This window comes from Eulemur rufifrons, chromosome 2, assembly GCF_041146395.1.
Source record: "Eulemur rufifrons isolate Redbay chromosome 2, OSU_ERuf_1, whole genome shotgun sequence".
In the NCBI taxonomy this organism is placed as follows: Eukaryota; Metazoa; Chordata; class Mammalia; order Primates; family Lemuridae; genus Eulemur; species Eulemur rufifrons.
In genome coordinates this window covers 32,125,560-32,147,359 of record NC_090984.1, presented here as the reverse complement: position 1 = coordinate 32,147,359, position 21,800 = coordinate 32,125,560, and the positions used below count along the sequence as shown (strand labels likewise).

The following is a 21,800-nucleotide window of genomic DNA, read 5'->3' as shown; positions in this document are numbered from 1 at the left end:
TTGATTGTTGATTTTGTAGTCTTCCTTAGAGAACTTTTTTTCATATGTTTTGAAAATTTAGTTTGTAGGTTTATTTTTAGTGGAAAGTTTCCTTCTTCCCTTTCCTCTCTCTCTTTCTTTCTGTCTTTCTATTCCTCTCCATGTCTAGTGGTTTACTTTTCTTCTGTCTGGTCTCTGTGGCTCCCAGGCCAAAGCCAGCTCAAATGTTGGGGCTCTGAGCTCCTGCCTCAAAGTGACAGTAAAGATATTACCAGCATGTCTTCAGGCTGCTTGGTCAGGTTGCCTCCTAGGCACTTAGCTTACATGGAGAAGATTTATTCTCTGTTACCATCACAGAAACCAAACTTCAGGTGGCCTCTCTGTATCTGCTTCTAAACTGGAAGTCCACCAGGATATTGGGTTTTGCCCTCTACGGGGCAAAACACATGGCTCTGTGAGTTTCAGTGCCAAACCCTCTGGATCCTACCATACTATTATCTTGGGGTCTTGGGCTTTGTGAGTAGCCCCAGCAGCTTAAAATTATTTAGCTCCAGCATCTTCTCACTAGGAGTGGTTACCATCATTGCCTTTTCCTCCAATTAAATAACTATTACCTCAAAATGTTTACAGCTTTTCTTTAATAAGGCTTGTCAATTCAAGTCTGTGAACTATCTATTCTACCTGCAAAGAAAGACAGGGTCATTTTACATATGGGGTATATTGTCCTAATTTCTAAGGTCTAAGGCTCACAGCTTTCAAAAATCATATATATATCCCAAAATATAAAAGAAAATTGCAAAATTGGAATGGATACATGTTTAATTAGGTATCTTCAAAATTAACATATCAACTTCATTACATGTTGAATTAAAATTTTATACATGTTTTACATTTTGTACCAATTTGAGATTAGGTTTCTTATTACACAAGAATCTGATCATTGACAGATACAGAAACTCATAGCTTATTGTAAATTACACGGGTTACTTTTGGATTAAAATTTTTCAAGTGCAAACTTAAAAAAACACTTTTCTTTTTAAAGCATAAAAATATAGTATAGGGTCTGGATATAACTTCATATGTTTGATGTGGTATGGCGCTAGAACTCCAGAGGTAATAGATTTTAAAAGAGCTTTAGGGACATGGAAGGAGCTGAAATGAGACATGAAGGGAGATGGGAAGGGAATGAAAAGAGCGTTTTGACAGAAAAGGAGATGTCTGCTAAGCGTCTGCTATGTGCCAGGCGCTGTTCCAGAAGTTGAAGATCCAAAACTAAAAGTCTGGGCTCTTCAAAGTCAGTCTGCTAAGGAATCTGACAAGTTCAATGACACAAAGTGTTGTGTCGTTAAGAAAGTGTGCACACTGTGGGGACAAGATGGTGTGGACGAGAACCAGGAAGGCTCCTCGGAAGAGGTGACACTTGATCTGAGGGAGACAAAAAATAAAAACGGAAGAGGAGAAAGAAAAAAAAAAAAACAAGAAAAAGACAAGGCAAAGAGAAGAAAGGGGAAGAGGAAGGGCTCGATGCGATCGGCGCTCCGGCCGTCGGGCGTCGACTGCTAGGGTCTGACGGCGGTCCCCGCCCCCTTCCCTTCCCTGCTTGCCCCTCCTCTCCCTCCAGCGCCGCTGCCAGCCCGGCCTGCGCTAGTTGCGAGGCGCCGGCTCTCCAGAGACGCCATGCACCGGCTCCTGTCAGCCGTGACGGTCCGGGCTGCGACCCCCAGGGCCCAGCCTTGGGGTTGCGGGCGACGCAGGGCCCACCAGCGCGCCGGGCTGCCGCCGCTTGGCCACGGCTGGGTCGGAGGCCTCGGGCTGGGGCTGGGACTGGCTCTTGGGGTGAAGCTGGCGGGAGGGCTGAGGGGCGCGACCCCTGCGCAGCCTCCCGCTGCCCCCGACCCCGAGGCGTCGCCTCAGGCCGAGCCGCAGGAGCAGTCCCTCGCCCCGTGGTCTCCGCAGAGCCCCGCGCCGCCTCCCTCCAGGTGTTTCGCCAGAGCCATCGAGAGCAGCCGCGACCTGCTGCACAGGATCAAGGTGCGGCGACTGGGAAGGGGGGGCGTAGGCGGCCGGGGACCCCTCGCCCCGGAACGGGACCCCTCTGTGGTCATCTCCCGGGGCTGAGCGGACCCCACCCTGGGCGTGGGGTGCCGGCGATCGGCTTCCGAGAAAGACTTCCCCTTTCCCTACCGCCTGGCAGTGGTCAGAGCTCTTGGGGGTTGCCCAAGTTGGGGCGGAGGTCACCGCCAGCCTGGGGACCGTCCCTACCCCTCAGTGTGCGGACTGGGCACACCCCTCGCCGTTAGCAGCAGGGCAAGGCCTGAGCGGAGGGGGCGGGGCCAGGCAGAGGGGGCGGGGCGGGCCTGTATTTAGGGGGCGGGGCCGGGGGAAGGCCCTCGTGAGAGCGCTGGGGTTTTTCAGCCTGTCTTTGAACTGTCCATTCTTTTCCCCTTCGATCTTAGGATGAGGTGGGCGCACCGGGCATAGTGGTTGGAGTTTCTGTAGATGGAAAAGAAGTCTGGTCAGAAGGTGGGCCCAGAAAAGTGTTATTTAGTGGCTTGTTTTGTGCCAATTGGTGAATAAAATATAGATGTTTTACTGGTTGGAGTGAATCCCGTGAAATGCTATTCCATTTACATAAAGTGATATGTATTTCAGAGAAAGCATATCTAATGGAAGAATAAGATTTTTATCACAGCAAGACTTAAAATGTGACTAATAAATTGGAGTCTTAAAGATGGCTTGGTTCTACCCTTACTTTTCTCTTAGGACTGGATTTATTGGTCTGAAAGTTGTTACAGTGTATCCTTGGGTTCCAAGTCGCTCAGTAGATGCATGAAATTGATAATGGTAATTAGTCCTGTGTATACTGTGTTTTTATGATAAATTTTAATTTATAAATTGGGCACAGTAAGAGATTATCAGCAATAACTAATAATAAAATAGAACAATTACAACAATACTCCAAATGGCGTACAATTTAAAACATGAATTTTTTTATTTCTGGACTTTTCCATTTAATATACTCAGGCAAACTAAACCACAGATATGGATAAGAGGGGATTACAGTAACAATCCATTAACTGCGTATTTGTAGAGAACCCCTATGGATAGATAAAACACCAGAATTTCTTTCTTTCCTTCTTTTTTTTTTTTTTTTTTTTTGAGACAGGGTCTCAATCTATTGCCTGGGTTAGAGTGCAGTGATGTCATCATAGCTCACAGCAACCTCAAACTCCTGGGCTCAAGTGATCCTCCCACCTCACTCTCCCAAGTAGCTGGGAACCACAGGCCCCCGACACCATGCCCAGCTAATTTTTTAAAAATTCAGTTAACAATTTATTAAGTCCCCTATTCTGTAAAAGGCATTGTATTAAGTAATGGGGATATTCACTATTCCTTGTCCTTAATGAGTTTACAGTCTATTACTGTTTTTACTAGGCAGAGGTGTCTACTATTTTTTCAAACACATGGCTAGAAGCTTTGGGAAAGAGATTTCTATTCATTTTATGATACTTTATCAAAGCATTATTTTATAATTTATTCATTGCACAAATTGCACACAAATTGGTCCAATTGGTCATCCCAGGCTTTTAGTAATCTTACTTTTAGGAACTTATGTTTCAGACATCATTTAAAGAAAGTAAAACTTTAAGGAGAAGTTGATGAGAGCAGTAGGGTTTTGAATTTAAAGAAAAATAATTCTTCCTCAAAGTATAAGTATAATCTAGTCAATATACCTAATTTATAAAACTCTTATAATAAAAAATTATATAAATTTATGATTTAATGGGTGAGAGCTTTATTTTTGTGAAAATATTTTTCAGCACAGTATACATTTACAGTTAAAAACAGTCATTGTGCTCCGTTTCAAATCTCAGTTCTTTATATATACATAAAGAATTTTTATACAAAGAATTTATACATATAAAAAAATTATATATACATATAAATTGTATATATATGTATATAAATTTTTTATTCTTAGGAGACAGGGTCTTGGTCTGTTGCCTGGGCTAGAATGCAGTGGCATCATTATAGCTCACTGCAACCTCAAACTCCTGAATTCAAGTGATCCTCTTGCCTTAGCCTCCCAAGTAGCTGGGACTACAGGTGCATACCACCACACCCAGCTAATTTTTCTATTTTTTTGTAGAGATGGGGTCTCGATATGTTGCTCAGGCTGATCTCAAACTCTTGGCCTCAAGCTATCCTCCCGCCTCAGCCTCCCAAAGTGCTGGGATTATAGGTGTGAGCTACCACACCTGGCCTCAGTTCTTTATATTTTTTAGTTAGAGTTCCATACTGTTAGCCTGTGTAGAAGATGGAAAGCAAACTTAAAATTTTTTCTAGAAGGAACATTAAATTAGTAGAACATAGTTTTCCTTCTGGTTTGCCAGCCAAATTAAATTGATAATTAGCTACATAGAGTTTGCAGGACATCTTTTCACATTTATTTTTATAGTGTGGCTATCTAAGGAATTCAGTGGAAACTCACTCAAAAATCAAGGATAAATATAATCTGAAGGACATGATATTTTCTTTAAGAATGTAGAGTAATTTATTTAAAATGTGGAATAATTAAATTGTTTAGGTAAGCTAAGAAAAATTAGTATCTGAATCAGATGGAAAATTACTATTGCACACAGGATACAATGTTATTTTAGTAATAAGGTTAAATTGCTAGGCTTACTGGTATCAATGTTGCTAAGACTCTCATCCCTTACACATCCAGTTTTAAGTAACTTATAAAAGTGGAACATAAATGCACAGGATGTTTTACGATAGTAGTATTTCAGTTTTTGAAGACTGTTTGACCATGAAGCCCATTAATAGTGATGTTTTGCTTTTTTTTTTCTTCCCCAAAGGTTTAGGTTATGCTGATGTTGAGAACCGCGTACCTTGTACGCCAGAGACAGTTATGAGAATTGCCAGCATCAGCAAAAGCCTCACCATGGTTGCTCTTGCCAAATTATGGGAGGCAGGGAAACTGGATCTTGATATTCCAGTACAACATTATGTTCCTGAATTCCCGGAAAAGGAATATGAAGGTGAAAAGGTAGTGAAACTCACACCTTGTTTTCCTAATGGCATGTTAAATGGTTTATGCTGGAATTTATATTTAAGATGTTTCATAGGATTCTTTGGTTTGTGTTTAGTTGTAATTAACAGATTTAGGGGCTTTTTAGTCCAAATGATAATTGGATAGATATTTTTCTGAAATTTGAGACTAAGGATTTGTACATGACATTTTCCCAGCAGCAGTCCAAAATGGAAAATATTACTGAGGCATTATTCCAAAGCTACTAACTTTTTATTATACAGTTTAATATTATAATTGAATTTTCATGTTTTTACAATTAGGTTTCTGTCACAACAAGATTACTCATTTCCCATTTAAGTGGAATTCGTCATTATGAAAAGGACATGAAAAAGGTGAAAGAAGAGAAAGCTTATAAAGCCTTGAAGATGATGAAAGGGACGGTGGCATCTGACCAAGAAAAAGAAGGCAAAAGTAACGAAAAGAATGACTTTGCTAAAGCTAAGACAGAGCAGGATAATGAAGCCAAATGGCGGAACTCAAAACCTGGCAAGAAAAAAAATGATTTTGAACAAGGCGAATTATACTTGAAAGAAAAATTTGAAAATTCAATTGAATCCCTAAGATTATTTAAAAACGATCCTTTGTTCTTTAAACCTGGTGAGTGTTAATTCCTTCTCTTAACAAAATTGTCATTATTGAAGTGTTAATTTTCAGGAAATACAAAATGATGCCATCTTGCAGCACATTCAGTGAGGTTGATGATTGTGGTGTGGGCCAGTGCAGTGCTTGCCCTTTTGTCTGTAGTTCCTAACAAAGCCTAGCATCCAGGGAGATAGTTGTTTAAATTTAGGCTACCGAATCATTTAAAGGATTCTCAGTATCAAGATATGCATGGAAAATTACGGAGAAATGTTAGAATAATAGTTCTCCAAATAAAACTTTGACCAAAGTGGACACGATAAAGTGGTGCTAATATTTTTAGAATTTAGTTAGAATTTAAATTGCTCAACTTATTTTGTGTCTTCATTTCTTAAAGAAATGAGTAATCATCAACTTTATTTCCCCAAAAGCTGATCTATGAAAATAATTATCTTCATTTTTGTATATTTGAATATGGTGCATATTGAAACCACTTTAAGTTCTTTAAATTTACCATAGGTGTATGTATTGTTATTCCATTTTCATTTTAAGAATTGTTTTTACTCAGAATAGATATTATATAGATGTAACTAATAGGAGCAAAGAATATAATTATACATTTTGTTTTAAAAAATAAAGTTCTTGAGATGGGCGGATTGTTTGAGTTCAGGAGTTCAAGATCAGCCTGAGCAAGAGTGAGATCTCATCTCTACTAAAAATAGAAAAATTAGCTGGACATCATGGCATGCACCTGTAGTCTCAGTTACTCGGGAGGCTGAGGCAGGAGGATTGCTTGAGCCCAGGAGTTTGAGGTTGCAGTGAGCTACAGTGACGCCACTGCACTCTACCTGGGGCAACAGAGTAAGACTGTCTCAAAAAAAAAAAAAAAAAAGGAAACTGAACTCCCCTCCTTACTCCCTCCTTCATAATAAATAAATAAATAAAGTTCTTATCCATTTTTAGTACAGATCATATAATTTTAAGTTTTCAGAATCTAAAATGATATAGAGATATATTTGAAACAATATATAGAAATATGTATTCACATTTAAATGTGTATTTTAAACAAGGGTTTTTTAGGTCTACATATATTTTATTAAAATAAGAACTGTGTACCTATTTATGCCTTAAACAATGGGTAGAAAGTATATAAAAAACGTCTACCCAAATTTGGATTTCTTCCCCTTCCTGTTTTGTTGTCAGTTTGAAGGATTTTTGTTTTATTTTGTTTTGAGTTAGGATTTATTTGCTTATTTCATTATCAGAGAAAGGAGCAGAGTCATGTGAAATTTTAGATATATTAATCATCATTTTATTCTTGTGTTAAGGACATGGAATAAGCCGGGCCTTTGTAAAGTTAACTAAATTTGTTGATATATCATCCATAATCTTTTTCTAAATGCTGAAGTAAAATATTGCAGTTTTAAAGATATGCCAATTTTCAGTGGGAAAAATACTTTACATATTTTTGAATAATAATCAAGCATTTTCTTTTTTTTTCCCCTTACAATGATGTCTCAAGGTAGTCAGTTTTTGTATTCAACTTTTGGCTATACCCTACTGGCAGCCATAGTAGAAAGAGCTTCAGGATATAAATATTTGGACTATATGCAGAAAATATTCCATGACTTGGATATGCTGACAACTGTGCAGGAAGAAAATGAGCCAGTGATTTACAATAGAGCAAGGTAAACAAATACCTTTTGGTGTGTGCAGCTGTATCTCATCTTAACTCTGTGTTTTCAATTAAAAGTCAACTTTTCCTTGTCTCCATTCCAAAATCAACTTGCCACATTAAGAGAGCTTTCCTACATGTTTATTTTTTTATCTATAAATTGAAGGAAATAAAACACGTTTGTAAAGTTCCTCAAGACCTTCAATGAAAGACAGCAGTAATAATTCAAGCACATGAATAATTAAACCAAACTTGCACTTATCATGGGCATCTGTAATTTGCTCTTTAATCATTCACTTTCTTATGTTTTAGCTAATGCTTTGTTTATGTTTTATTGTCTTTTAATTGTTTTAATATTTATTTAATATTTAGCTGGGTGAGGTGGCTCATGCCTGAAATCCCACCTACTTGGGAGGCTGAGGTAGGAGGATCACTTGAGGCCAGGAATTGGAGACCAGCCTGGGCAACATAGCAAATCCTGTCTCAGAAGAAAAAATTTTTTTAATTTTTTTTTTTAAAAGAAAGAATTTCATACTTACAGAAAAGTTGAGGAATACTAAGAATTCACATATACTCTTAACCTAGATTTCCCTAATGTTATTTTATTACATTTGCATTATCTATGCGTATGTTATTTTCTTCTGAACCATTTGTAAATAAATTGTAGACATGGTCCCCTTTACCTGTAAGTACTTAAATTTTTATTTTCTAAAAACAAGGACATTCAGGAAATTAACAATACAATGCGTTTATCAAATCTATAGACCTTCTTCAAATTTTGTTAATTGTTCCAATAATGTCCTTTTATAGCAGAGGAAAAGAAAAAAATTTTTTTGATCCAGGATCCCATATTGCATTTAGTTGTCATGTCTCAGTCACATGATATCAGTTTGTCCTATTATTGGTGATAGTATTTTAATCTCTTTTTGAGCGTGCCTGTCAGGTTTTTCCTCTGTAAAGTTACTGGTTTTCTCTTTTTATTAACAACTATATTTTGGGGAGATACTTTGAGACAATGTAAAAATCCTCTTTCTCGTCAAACTTTCTACTACTTTTAGCATCCATTGATGATTCATGACTGAATCAGTTATTACAGTGATAGTTGCCAAATGGTGATTTTCTAGTTCCACACTTCATTCTATATTTGTTAGTTGGCATTCTATTATAAGAAAGTGCTTTTTCTTCTCCTTTATTTATTTATGCATTTATTCATACCAGTATGCACTCATGGATTCTTATTTTAGTTAATGAGTTATAATCTGTCACTATCATTATTTAATATCATGCTTTTAAAATATTAAGCAGATGGGGTACAGTGGCTCATGCCTTTAATTGTAGCACTCTGGGAGGCCAAGGTGGGAGGATCGCTTGAGGCCAGGAGTTTGAGACCAGCCTGGGCAACATACTGAGACCCACCCCTACATAAAATTTTTAAAATTATCTGGGCTTGGTGGCGCATGCCTGTAGTCCTAGCTGCTCTGGAATCTGAGGCAGGAGGATTGCTTGAGCCCAGGATTTCAAGGCTGCAGTGAGCTATGATCATGCCATGGCACTCCAACGCTCCAGCTCTTAGCAACAGAGTAAGTCCCCTTCTCCTAAAAATAAAAATTAAGCATAGATAGATATTAAAACAATTTGTTATTAGGTTGCTTACCTATATGTATATATTTTTAATAAAATAATTTTATGTTTGATTTTGTGTGTTAATAGTGAATATCAAAATGTTCTTCTGATTTAAATTATGTAGACCCATTAGTAAGGGTAATTAAGATTTTTGGTATATTATAAAAATACTAAGTGCTATCTAACTAAACTAATTGAACATTTAAAAAATATCTGAGTTTAAAGGACTACTTTATACTTAGACATCTTTAGGCACTTTTAAATTATAAGGATTAAGATTTAAAACATTTAAGCCATAGTTTCTCTCAGTTATCTTTTACAACTTTTAAATTTAAGATGTCAAGTTAAAGTTACTTATATACATTTGCATTGGGTATTCAAACAAACCCATTTGTATTGGGTATTCAAACATTTGTATTGGGTATTCAAGCAAATTGCTTAAGGAGATTTTAATATAATTTATGGAGAGGCTTCAGAACACTTTGATAAATTAACTGGATTTTTTTTTTTTATCCTTAGGAGAGAAAAATGCTATGATTTTAGACAATTTCATATTTGACTCATTTACCACTATAATAGAAAAGAGCTTAGTCAGCTTTTTAGCCTTTAAAAAATTTTAAATTTAGTTTTTGCTTTGTGTTATGGAGGGATTTTCTATAATTAGAGTTTTAGCTACTGATTTATATAATCTAAAATAATTCAAGCACAACTATATGAAAGTGCTAAAAAATGTCAATGTTCAGTTGAGATGAAACAGGATTAAAATATTGTAAACCAAATACATAAGGATGCTTTGAACTGGGCTACTTCAAAAGCACACATGGAAATATTCAAATTTTTTAATTATTTCATTAGATTTTCAAAATTTGAGCTTATTTTATAGAGAAAATTTTGAGACTCCAGAAAATGAAAAAGAAAAAATTAAGTTGAACAGTGTTAATAAATGCAGTAAAGAGTTATTTTACCTTTTAAAGCAATTTGGCATTTCATTATTAGAGGGAAAAGTATTTGAAAAGCAAATTCTTGGTAACTTTTAAAAAAAAACTAATTCAGAAAGAACAAAAGAGAATACTTATGAAAGGGCAGTTATGTCAAATGTTAGGAAATGAGTCAGGAGTTTATAAGCTTGTCTTTCTAAAGAAATTGATGAAATGGTGGCTTTGGAGGGGGTAGATTTTTTTAGCTTTATGTTCCTATCCCCACATTAGTTTTATTCAATCTTCTGTTGTATTTAGTTAAATTATTGTTTTAAATTTACCAGCTTATTTAAAAGAGTTAAATATGCATTACAAATAAGTCTATGGCCTAACAGAGATTTTGGGGACCCAAAAGAAATTAGGTTAATTTTTTAAATGGCATGTGGTTCTAAACCACTTCAGATCTTTGTTTATTATTTTTAGGTCTAACATTATATTGTGCTGGAAAGCATAAGAAAAAATGACAAATACCAGAGGTTCTCTAGTAAAAGATTCTCTAGTAAAGGTGGCATAGATGCCTGACCGTATTTTGATTTAGATCTACGCATTTGAAAATGAATGTCTAGATCTATATGTAAGGGGAAGAAGTACATCATGTGTACTCATTGAGCCTCTTTTCGAAACTGGAAATTAAGGCTCTATGAATGTATAGACTGCAGATCAGCTATCATTTGCTGTTTTCTTGTTGAATGACTAATTTGTGACTTGCACTAAAATCAAAATATGGCATATATGAGGGTGAGTTAATTTCATTTTATTTCCCATTCTTTGAAAAAAGACAGTGGATTTCCATTTCTAGTGTTAAGGGTCTCTATCAGCTCTGGGATTTGGGTTTTGGTGATTTTTTGTTGTTTTTTGTGTTTTAAACTTTTAGTAGTGGCCGGGTACAGTGGCTCACGCCTGTAATTCAGCACTCTGGGAGGCCGAGGCGGGAGGATTTTTTGAGCTCAGGAGTTCGAGATCAGCCTGAGCAAGAGTGAGACCCTGCCTCTACTAAAAATAAAAAGAAATTATATGGACAGCTAAAAATATATATAGAAAAATTAGTCGGGCATGGTGGCGCATGCCTGTAGTCCCAGCTACTTGGGAGGCTGAGACAGGAGGATTGCTTGAGCCCAGGAGTTTGAGGTTGCTGTGAGCTAGGCTGACGCCATGGCACTCTAGCCTGGGCAAAAGAGTGAGACTCTGACTCAAAAATAAAATGAAATAAAAAATAAACTTTTAGTAGTACCCAATGGTTCTAAAGGGGTAGTTGATTCATTTCAGTTAGATTAAATGGGCTGCTGAAATAAAACAGGGCACTAAAAGAAGAAGGAAATATTGTTACCTAGGAAAATATTCTGTCCATTTTCTTTGTCTTCATTTTATTTGATACAGTATCTATTTGGGCCTCTAAAACTCAACTCTGATTCTTTTTTGTTAATAATTAGTTTAAAGGGGTTTAAAGGCACTAGCTTTTGGGAGGAATTCAGGGAGTAAAAGGAATCTTTTCAAGGATATGTACAAAAAAACCTTAAAGCAAAACTTAATAAATGCATATGTTTCTATTCAATTGCTTTATGGTACCATTTTACAGTAAATAAAATGTTTCCAGCTTTGTCTTTTAGTCTATTGATTTCTTGGGTGTAATCATAAATCTGTTTATAATATCTTGACTAAGATTTTTTAGGGTTATTCCCAAGAGTAAATATTTATCTTCTTTATCATTTCTCTGTGTGTGTATGTGTGTGTTTGAAATAGTGCCATCCTATGTCTGTCACTTGTTTAAAGTATTTGCCCAGAATCCTACCTCACAATACTACTTAAGTTTCTTTGGTTAGAATTTTAGCCACAAGGACACACTTAACTGTACGGGAGGCAAGGGAATTTTAGTTTTTAGCTGGGTACATGGTTGACCTGAATAAAATCAGGGTTTTGTTAAATGGAAGAATAGGAATGATTGATTTTGTATAGGCAAATAACTATATTGATTCTGTATAGCAAATAAACTCTCTAACTCTTTAAGCTAACACCCACAGGGGAGTGGCCTGAACGTGCCTGCCACTGAAAGACACTCAGTTTGTTGATGGGGGGAAATCCTTAGTCAATGCCTTAACTTATTACTAGACCTTGGTCACATTTTCCATGTGTTTGGCACAATGTTTGCAACAAAAATCTCTAATTTTATAATTGAATGGGACCAAAACCAAATAAAATGAATGTTTTCTGAAGTTTCCTGTTTATGACAGTGTAGATATGGCCTTTACCTTCTATTTATTTTCTAGAGTATGTTCCATAATAAAGAATTGTTCCTTATCAAGCTCCTTTTTATGCCTTTAGATCAGCAGTCTCCAACCTTTTTGACACCAGAGACTGGCTTCATGGAAGACAATCCTTCCAGGATGGGGGTGGGGAGGTGGGGTGGCCTTGAGGCCTGGGGGTTGGGGACCACTTTAGATGACAGACACTCTACTAGTAGTTCAATCCAAATGTTAATGCTAAATGTTAAAGTGGGACTGGTTTTTTATAATATATGTTTTAAAATGTTTTTAAACTTCTCATAGCAATAAAATACAAAGTGATAATTATTTATAAAAGTATTTAAGAAGCATTTTAAAAATAAAAGTATTTTACATTTCTAAGTTTGTAGATGTAGATTTCTGTGGTTATATAATGTTCTTGTGCAGCATCTGGAGATTCTTAAAGCTGTTTATCATCTGGCATCATTCCTTCAGCTATTTAGTTAACAAGATGTCCCTGTAACTTACTCAAGAACTTGTGTTTGTATTCCATTCTTTTTTTTTTTTTTTTTTTTTTGAGACAGACTCTCACTCTGTTGCCCAGGCTAGAGTGCCATGGCATCAGCCTAGCACATAGCAACCTCAAACTCCTGGGCTCAAGCAATCCTTCTGCCTCCGCCTCCCAAGTAGCTGGGATTACCGGCGTGTGCCATCATGCCCGGCTAATTTTTTCTATATATTTTTAGTTGTTCAGCTAATTTCTTTCTATTTTTAGTAGAGACGGGATCTCGCTCTTGCTCAGGCTGATCTTGAACTCCTGAGCTCAAACGATCCACCCACCTCGGCCTCCTAGAGTGCTAGGATCACAGGCGTGAGCCACCCCGCCCGGCCTATATTCCATTCTTTTAAGCAGAAATTTCCTGAGTATTTGAAATAGTAAAGTTTATCATTCTGCTGAACAAAATTATTTTCATGAAAAGCTACTAATTTGTTTGCTGTGAAAAGAAATCAAGAGATTAAAATCTAGAATTTGCCTCCTTAAAGTTTAGAATTCTAAAGTCTAGCACTCAAATATTTTTATATTTAAAGGAGGAATGATTGAGGAGTTCTGGTTTCCAATCTTACTACAAGGGGTTTGAAATGCCTTACTGTTAAGAGAAAGTTATGCAAAGCTGATTATTAGTCAAAAATATTGGTATTTCTGGTTTATGAGCTTGGAGTTCACTTTAAGAAATATATTTCTCAGTGAGAAAATGTGTTTCTATTATATGACTTATTTTAGATTTGATTTTACTTGAGTGGCTGGAATTATAAGTATAATCAGAGTTAAGGCAGAAAGTAATACGGGCTTAAAATATGGGAGTGGTGATAGGAACAGAAGGGAGAAGGGTAAGACACCAAGCAGAGATTGAACAAATAGGTTTTAGCATCTTACTGAATGTAAAAGTTGAGGGTAAGAGAGTCATCAAAGGTTTTATAATAAGGTTTTAATAAAAAGAAGAAATATGACGAGAAGAGATTAGTTTTAGACATGTTCATTTTGAGACATGAGAAAATCACATATTGAGTTGTTGATTCTCAAAAGAGCATACTAAGATCCCCTGTAGACTTTAAAAAAAATAAAAAAATAAAAGTTCTTGCTCTCTTTCCCAGGCAGGAGTGCCATGGTGCAATCATAGCTCACTGCAGCCTCAAACTCCTGGGCTCAAGCAATCCTCCCACCTCAGCCTCCTGAATAAGTAGGACTACAGACGCCTGCCACTAACTAATTTTTTTTCAAGTAAGGATGGGGTCTTCCTATGTTGCCCAGGCAACCCCTGGCCTCAAGCAATCCTCCTGGCTTGGCCTCCCAAAGTGTTGGAGTTACCAGCATGAAGCACTGTGCCTGGCCTTTTTTTTTTTTTTTTTTTTTTTTTTTTATTTGAGGCAGAGTCTCACTCTTATCACTGGGCTAGAGTGCAGTGATGTCATTATAGCTCACTGCAACCTCCAGCTCCTGGGCTCAAGCGATCCTTCTGCCTCAATCTCCGGAGTAGCTGGGACCAAAGGTGCATACTACTGTACCCAGCTAATTTTTCTATTTTTAGTAGAGACTGGATCTTGCTTTTGCTCAGGCTGTTCTCAAACTCCTGAGCTCAAGTGATCTTCCTGCTTCAGTCTCCCAGAGTGCTAGGATTACAGGTGTGAGCCACTAAGCCCACCCTTTTTTTTTTTTTTAATATTTAGACTACAAACCTGTGGCTGCCCCTTTCCTAACTGCCAACCTTACTTCACCCAATATTTTGTCTTGGGCTTTTAGGGGACATACAAGAATCTTGAAAAAGGAGTTATTTTTCAAACTATATGTGCCCACAGCTCTTCCAAAATTATGAATTTGGAAAGGAGAAGGCCCACAAGTTGTTCTGATAAACATCATTTCTGTCCTTCTCACAAACCAAATTTGAGAATTAATAATGTTAGCAGAAAATCCAATTGTACATATGGAGCAGGGGTTGTGGTACAGATGCAGATTTGTAGTTATCTCTGTAGAAGAGAAGAGCTGGTATAACTGGAACCACTTACTGTTGGAGGGGTACAGGGAATCACAGGATTGAGAAGTAGAAGAGAGAGCTCAAAGAGAAGAATGGCCTGAGAGGAGAGCCAGGAAGTACTGGTTAACAGTGCTACGGGGGATAAATCAGTGGGACTATAAAAGGGAAATTAGAAGATCCTTGGTAACCCACAAGGGAGCTGCTTAGTAGTGATGGGGAACACAAGCCAGATTTTAAGGGGTTGAGGAGTGAATGGAGAGACTGAGTACATGGAAACAGCAGGTATGAACTATTTCATGTAGTTCAGCAGTAAATGAAGAGAAAGACTGGTAGCTGGAAGCTATATGTAGCAAGGGTATTTTTCCCCCCCTTGGAGGAAATTTAAACATTTGTAAAACTAAGGTGAAAGATTCAACGTTCTTATCATGGCACAGAAGGTCTTTTGTGATCTGTCCCCTGTCTCATGTCTACTCCTCCAGCATTACTTCTTGCCACTTATCCTCTCAAGCTCTCTGCTTCAGCCAAACTAAACTACTTTGCTCCCCAGTGAGCTGCCATTTCAGCAATGCTCACTCTCACTGATGCTCAGGATTCCTCACATCCGTCTTGCTGGTAATTCTACAGCCTGTTACTCAAAGTGTAGTCCAGGACATCACCTGGGAGCAGAATTTTGGGCCCCTCTCTAGACCTGCTGAAGCAGAATCTGCATTTTTTTTTTTTTTTTTTTTTAAGAGACAGAAGCTTGCTCTGTCACCCAGTCTAGAGTACAGTGGTGTTATCACAGCTCCCTGCGGCCTTGAAATCCTGGACTCAAGTAATCCTCTTGCTGCCTCCTGAGTAGCTGGGATTATAGGTGCATGCCACTGTGCCTCACTGGTTTTTTATTTTTCACTTTTTATAGAGGTGGGGTCTTGCTATGTTGCCCAGGCTGGTCTTGAACTCTTGGCCTCAGGCAGTCCTCTTGCTTCAGCCTCCCAAAGTATTGGGATTATAGGCATGAGCCACCATGCCTGGCCAGAATCTGCATTCTAACAAAATTCCTAGATGATTCATGTGGTGCTTTGAAATTTAAATATTATCCAACAATACCATTAGCCCCTGGAGAGCAGCCACAGTGTATGATTTTACTTGTCTCTCCAATGCTGTGCAAGGTGTCTTCATTAAATGGTTAGCCAACAGATGTTTTCATTTATTTAACATGTTTAATGAGCACTGACTGTACGGCAGATACAGTTTTAGGTAGAGAAGTCATCAGTGAACAGGAAGATAGGGTTCTTGCCCTTCCAAAACTTACATTCTATGGGAAGAGACAGACTAACATGTAAACAAATAAATAAGAATTTCAGATATTGATATGAAGAAAATAAAACAGTGATGGAATAGAAAGAAAAAGGGGGAGGGTATGGGGGAATGTATTTAAAATACATTATTTTAGGCCATGCCAGTTGAGCAAAGACATGAATGATGAAGAAAGCTAGCTTGCCTTCTTGCAAATACAGAAATAAGTCTGGTATGAAAAAAACAAGGTGTTGCAAGTGATGAGATCAAAGATGTGAGCAGGAGCTAAATCATACTGGACAGAGAGTCTCAATGGTGTAGACCCACTGCCCCTTAATTTAACAAATATGTCATAATGCCTTCTTTAATATCCTGAAATAAAAGTCAGCTAATATAACCTACACTTGGTATTCTACACTCGGTATAAAGAAGAAAAAGGAATGTACTTTTTAATAAATAATAGATATTGCATTATGTTTAAGTTTACTCATGACAACATTATAAGACATAAAGTCAGATGTAACTTAATATATAAATGCATTGTAAATGTGTAAATGCAAACTGATACACGTGGATTTATTGGTGTTTCAACTCATGCCCTTGGTGGCCAACTCTGGGTAACGTTTTGAGCAAAATAAAGTGCAGTCTTTCTTTTATTTTCACGGTGGTTACATTTCAAGAAAAATTCATGGTAGAGTAAAAATGTGCAAAAAGTGTTTGTCTTTATAATACAGAGAGGGTTCTAGCTCAGCTATTTATAAACAGATTTTTTTCTTACATGAATATCTGTTGGAATAGTTAAAGGTCTTGCAGGATATGGGAGAATGCATCATTGTGTGGGACTCTGCCATATATCACAGGACATTTAGACATTTAGGACCCTTGGGCCCATATCCGCTAAATATCAGTAACAGCCCTCTAATAATTGTGATAACTAAAAACGCCTCCAAAAAATTCCCTTAGGGAGTTGACACTACTTCGGTGAGGACCACTGATTATGCTATAGGCCTTAGTAAGAACTGTGGCTTTTATTCCCCTTGCAGTGGTAACCATTGTAGAGTTTCAAATGGATGGGAGAATGGGGAGACATAATCTCTGGCTTCTGAGTGGAGAATGGACTTTAAGAGAGAAAATAATCTAGGAAGTATAGCTGGTAGAACAAGGTTTTAGAAGGAAAACAAGGCAATCAAAGATGCAAGTAGTGGAATGATTTGTTAAAATAGGAAAATTTCTTAAGTGGAGAAAAGAAAGTGTATGATGATGTAAATACATTTTGAGATAAAGATGTGAATTTATAGCTCACTTTGGATGGCCTCAGTCTTCTCAGTGAAACAAAGGATACGATTATCTGCTCCCTGGGCCTAACTGAGGTAGAGGATTGAGAGGGGAAGGGGTTGGGAGTAGCTATTATGAAGAATGTCCTAGGAATAACCAGGAGAAGAATGAAAGGATTTAATAACAGCAGTAAAGACTCACAGCGAGAGTGTGAAGTGATGTCATTCACTTACACTCTTTGTTATATGGATTTCTACAGATAAGGAACCCAGGAAAAAGGTACCTAGATTTGTTCAGGGTTGGTGGATTGGTGTAGTGTGAGGTCAGAAGAGTGAGGAACCCAAAGGTGCTAATGAGACCGCAGCTGAAACAGTTGAGATGGCTGATGGTGTACAGTTCAGGCTAGAAGAGAAAGAGCAGATAAAATCAGTAGGAACTAAAAGACCCGAGAAAATAGGGAAGAAGCAAGGAAAACAGATGGAGGTGACAGTGAGGGCAGAGAGCAGGTTCAGTTGGAGAGCTAGAAAGATTAGAAGTCATTGTCATAGGAAGAAATTTCTGAGCCTGAGATTTCGAGAGAAAGCAGTTTAATGTGATGGTGAGATTCAGGCGTGACAGTGCTTATGAATAACCAAGGTAAAATGACCATTATAGGTGAGGCAGTCAGCAAACTGAAAACCTAAGAGCACCACTTTATTATGAATCTTGAGAGAAAGGATCCTCATGAGTTAAGTTTCACTTGTTTAATTATTTTGTGATTTAATTTCATTAACTCTTCTGACTAAAATAGAAACCTCATGCGGTAAGGCACTTTCTCTCTCTCTTTCTCTCTCTCTCTCTCTCTTTTTAAAACACTTTATCCTAGCATCAAAACAGCACCTGGTCCAGCCTGGGCAACATATCAAGACCCCCATCTCCATAAAAAATTTAAAAATTAGCTGGGCATGGTGGTGCCCACCTGTCGTCCCAGCGACTCAGGAGGCTGAAGTGGGAGGATCGCTTGAGTCCAGGAGTTTGAAGTTGCAGTGAGCTATGATCATGCCCATGGCACTCCAGCCTGGGTGACAGAGCAAGACTCTATCTCTAAAAATAAAAATAAACAAAACAGTACCTGGCACATAGTAAGTGCTCCATCAAAAATTGTTGAATGCATGAACAAATAATATTGTAATTATCATTTAAGTACCTCCAGAAATATGAAAAGTGCTTTATATGTATATTCCTAACTCTGCAAAGTAGGCATTTTTATCCCATTTTACAAATTTGGATGCTGAAGCAGAGAGGCAGTATAGAATAGGGATGCCAGATTGCCTGGGTTTAAATCCAACTCTGCCATTTACAAGCTGTGTTTCCTTGGACAAGTTGTATATACTCTGTGCCTCAGTTTCCTCATCTGTAAAATAGGGGTTTATAATACTGCCTACCTCCTAACATTGTTATAAGAATAAATTATTTCATATTTACATAGTTGGTGCCTGGAACATGGTAAAAACTATTTATGTTTGTTTGTTTATTATTTATTTATTTTGAGGGGGTATCTTTCTCTGTTGCCCAGGCTGAAGTACAGTGGCATCATCATAGCTCACTGCAGCTTCAAGCTCCTGGGATCAAACAATCCTCCTGCCTCAGCCTCCAAAAGTGCTGGGATTATAGGCATGAGCTACCAAGCCTCTGTGTGTGTTTTTTAATCAAATAAAATAAGCATAGCTAGTAAGGGTGAGAGTTGGTATTCAAACTGAGGTTTGCTAACTTCAGCCTCTTTTTCTACACCAAGAAAATACTACATCACATCATTATACATGATACTTATATGGTATTGTCATCTAAGAAATCTAGTCTTCTTATAAACATTAACTTTATTCCTAAACATCCCAATGTGCACACTTTGGGTTATAAAATTCACTTGTGGCACATGTTTCAACATTAAACCCAAAGACTAGGCATATCTATGAAATGATAGGTATTTTTCCATACACATAGGGCAAATATGTATAATATTAATGCATTTTGCCAATATTAAAAGTTTAGGACACTCAGCAGGGGCAAGCTACCTTACTCAGTTATCTGTGTGTCATTAGGATCTGAATCATACTGAAAATTAGTCTTTAATTGATAGTTTCTGAGAATGTATGATCACTACATTGAAATACAATCTGTCTCATACACACATTTTCCTATCATCATGTGTAAAGTCAAAAATGGACTATGAAAATTTTAATTCCCATTCTTATTTCATTTTAGATTTTATGTTTACAATAAAAAGAGACGTCTTGTCAACACACCTTACGTGGATAACTCCTATAAATGGGCTGGTGGTGGATTTCTGTCTACAGTGGGTGACCTTCTGAAATTTGGGAATGCAATGCTGTATGGTTACCAAGTTGGGCTGTTTAAGGACTCAAATGCAAATCTTTTACCTGGATACCTCAAACCAGAAACCATGGTTATGATTTGGACACCAGTCCCTAACACAGAGATGTCTTGGGATAAAGAGGGTAAATATGCAATGGCATGGGGTGTTGTGGAAAAGAAGCAAACATACGGTTCTTGTAGGAAGCAACGGCATTATGTGTCACATACTGGAGGTGCAGTGGGTGCCAGTAGTGTCCTGCTGGTCCTTCCTGAAGAACTGGATACAGAGGCTGTAAATAACAAGGTTCCTCCAAGAGGAGTAATTGTTTCTATCATATGTAACATGCAATCTGTTGGTCTCAATAGCACTGCTTTAAAAATCGCCCTTGAATTTGATAAAGACAGATCAGACTGATACCTTAACATCACAGGTGCAAAATGAGCTATTTTGGCTTTTTGAAACATTAAAGTTTCAAAATACATGAGATTTTTAAGAACAAATTTGTAATAGGGGATAATTGAATGCAGAGAATTATGTACCTCTAATTGCTTAATTTTATAACTGTCTTTTATTGTAGAATTAATTCTTTATACTCAGGGAAGTATCCATGTTGTTTTTACTTTTTGCAAAAAGTGTTAACTCTTGAAATAAAGTATTCTGATAAAAATATGTACTTTCTGAATGTGTAATATAGAGAAAAATCTCATTCAACAGGAGCCTCCAAATATTATCCTTTTAATATGACAGCAGAATCAAGACTATGAGAAATGGTATGTTAGTGATCTATTGCATCTTAAAAGAACAAACATTTATCATCTCACGGTTTCTGAGGCTCAGGAATTCAGAAGTAATATAGCTGGGTGGGTCTGGCGCAGTCTCTAATGAGGTTGCAGACAAGGTGTTATAGTCATCTAAATGATTCCCTGAGGCTGGAGGAAATGCTTCCCAGATGTTTACTGGCATGACTGGTGTCAAGTCAGTCCTCTGGCTGGTGGGTGGCAAGAGGCCTCAGTTTGTCACCACATAGACTTCTCTATGGGGCTGTTTGAGTATCTTAATGTTACGGCAGTTGGCTTTCCCCAAAGCAAGTGATGAGAGAGAGGAAGACAGAGCCAGGCCAAAGTCACTCTGTTATAAGCTAGACTCAAGTCACATACTATCACATCTGCCATGTTCTGTGGGTCACATGGGACCTGACCAAGATTGGAGGGATTACATAGATTGTGAATATCATCAGGATGTGGGGAATCATTGGGGGTCAACTTAGAAGTTAGCTATCACAGTCTGACCTCTGGTCCCCAATGATTTATGTCCTTTTCACATACAAAAATATACTTACCTCCTCCCAAGTCTCCTGAAGTTTCATCCCATTATAGCATCAGCTCAAAGCTCAGTATCTTAGCATCTAAATCAGGTCCAAAAGTGAATGAGGCTCCTTGGGGTTAGTTCCTTAAATACAGTAACTCAAGTACAGTTCCTCTTGACCTTAAGATCTATGAACTTTGGACAAGTTATTTGCCCTCACATGTGCAACATACAATGACACAACAGATATAAGATAATTGCTATTATACCCTCCTGTTCAAAAAGTGGAGAAATGGGTGACATACAGGAGTCCGTGGCAAATCTGAAATTCAATCAGACATAGGTTGTCAGCTCCTTGATTAGTACTCAATGCTTGGAAATAATTCTTGTCTCCGGGCTATGTTCTCTGGGCTCTTGGTTCTACCCTCTGAGATTCTTTTTTCATGAAAGGAAACCATGTTTCCAGCTGAGTGGCTTTTCTCAGCCTTTTTTCTGCTTGTAGAAGTTTGGGGGTCCAAGATCCAAAGGCCTCTTTGTACTGTCTCTGTCCTTTCAGTCTAGGTTAGCAGTGTTTCTGCCAATATAATTTTTTTTAATGTTACGGGTATCCTGTGAATCTTATTGGAATTTATGCCATAAACAAAAGCCACACCCAAAAATCTCTTAAAATAAGCAGCTCTCTAACTGCTGAGACAATTGTAGAAAATACTTAAGCCAATAATCTATTAATAATATACTCTATTGTTTAAATAATTCTGTGAGGCACCATCTTGGTTCTATTAGAAGACTTAAGAAAGGATTTTATAGCCACACCCTCAATGTCATCTTTAGACCATGTTTTCCTGGAAGTGCCCTAGCCTTTATCTTTGCTTTGAACCATTTCTTAATTTTAGCATTATTTGCCATCT

At 37.6% G+C, this 21,800-nt stretch overlaps 1 protein-coding gene across 2 annotated transcripts; it reads left to right on the top strand.

Moving 5' to 3' along the window:
* The first annotated feature begins 1,619 nt into the window (after positions 1-1,619).
* LACTB (lactamase beta) lies at positions 1,620-20,253 on the top strand. 2 transcript variants are annotated; one of them, XM_069459218.1, is made up of 6 exons: positions 1,620-2,010; positions 2,436-2,502; positions 4,842-5,032; positions 5,338-5,674; positions 7,179-7,344; positions 19,476-20,253. In XM_069459218.1, the coding sequence occupies exons 1-6, from the start codon at positions 1,657-1,659 to the stop codon at positions 19,999-20,001; spliced, it is 1,641 nt and encodes a 546-aa protein (XP_069315319.1). In that variant the 5' UTR covers positions 1,620-1,656; the 3' UTR covers positions 20,002-20,253. The 2 variants fall into 2 exon arrangements, with proteins under 2 accessions (XP_069315319.1, XP_069315323.1); XM_069459222.1 differs by lacking the exon at positions 19,476-20,253 and having other exon boundaries at positions 7,183-7,290.
* Positions 20,254-21,800: the final 1,547 nt, after the last annotated feature.

Coding starts and splice junctions, on each gene's coding strand:
- LACTB (XM_069459218.1), top strand. CDS start 1,657: ATGCACCGGCTCCTGTCAGCCGTGACGGTCCGGGCTGCGACCCCCAGG. Junction 5,675..7,178: donor TCCTTTGTTCTTTAAACCTG/GTGAGTGTTAAT, acceptor TGATGTCTCAAG/GTAGTCAGTTTTTGTATTCA. Junction 7,345..19,475: donor GTGATTTACAATAGAGCAAG/GTAAACAAATAC, acceptor ATTTCATTTTAG/ATTTTATGTTTACAATAAAA.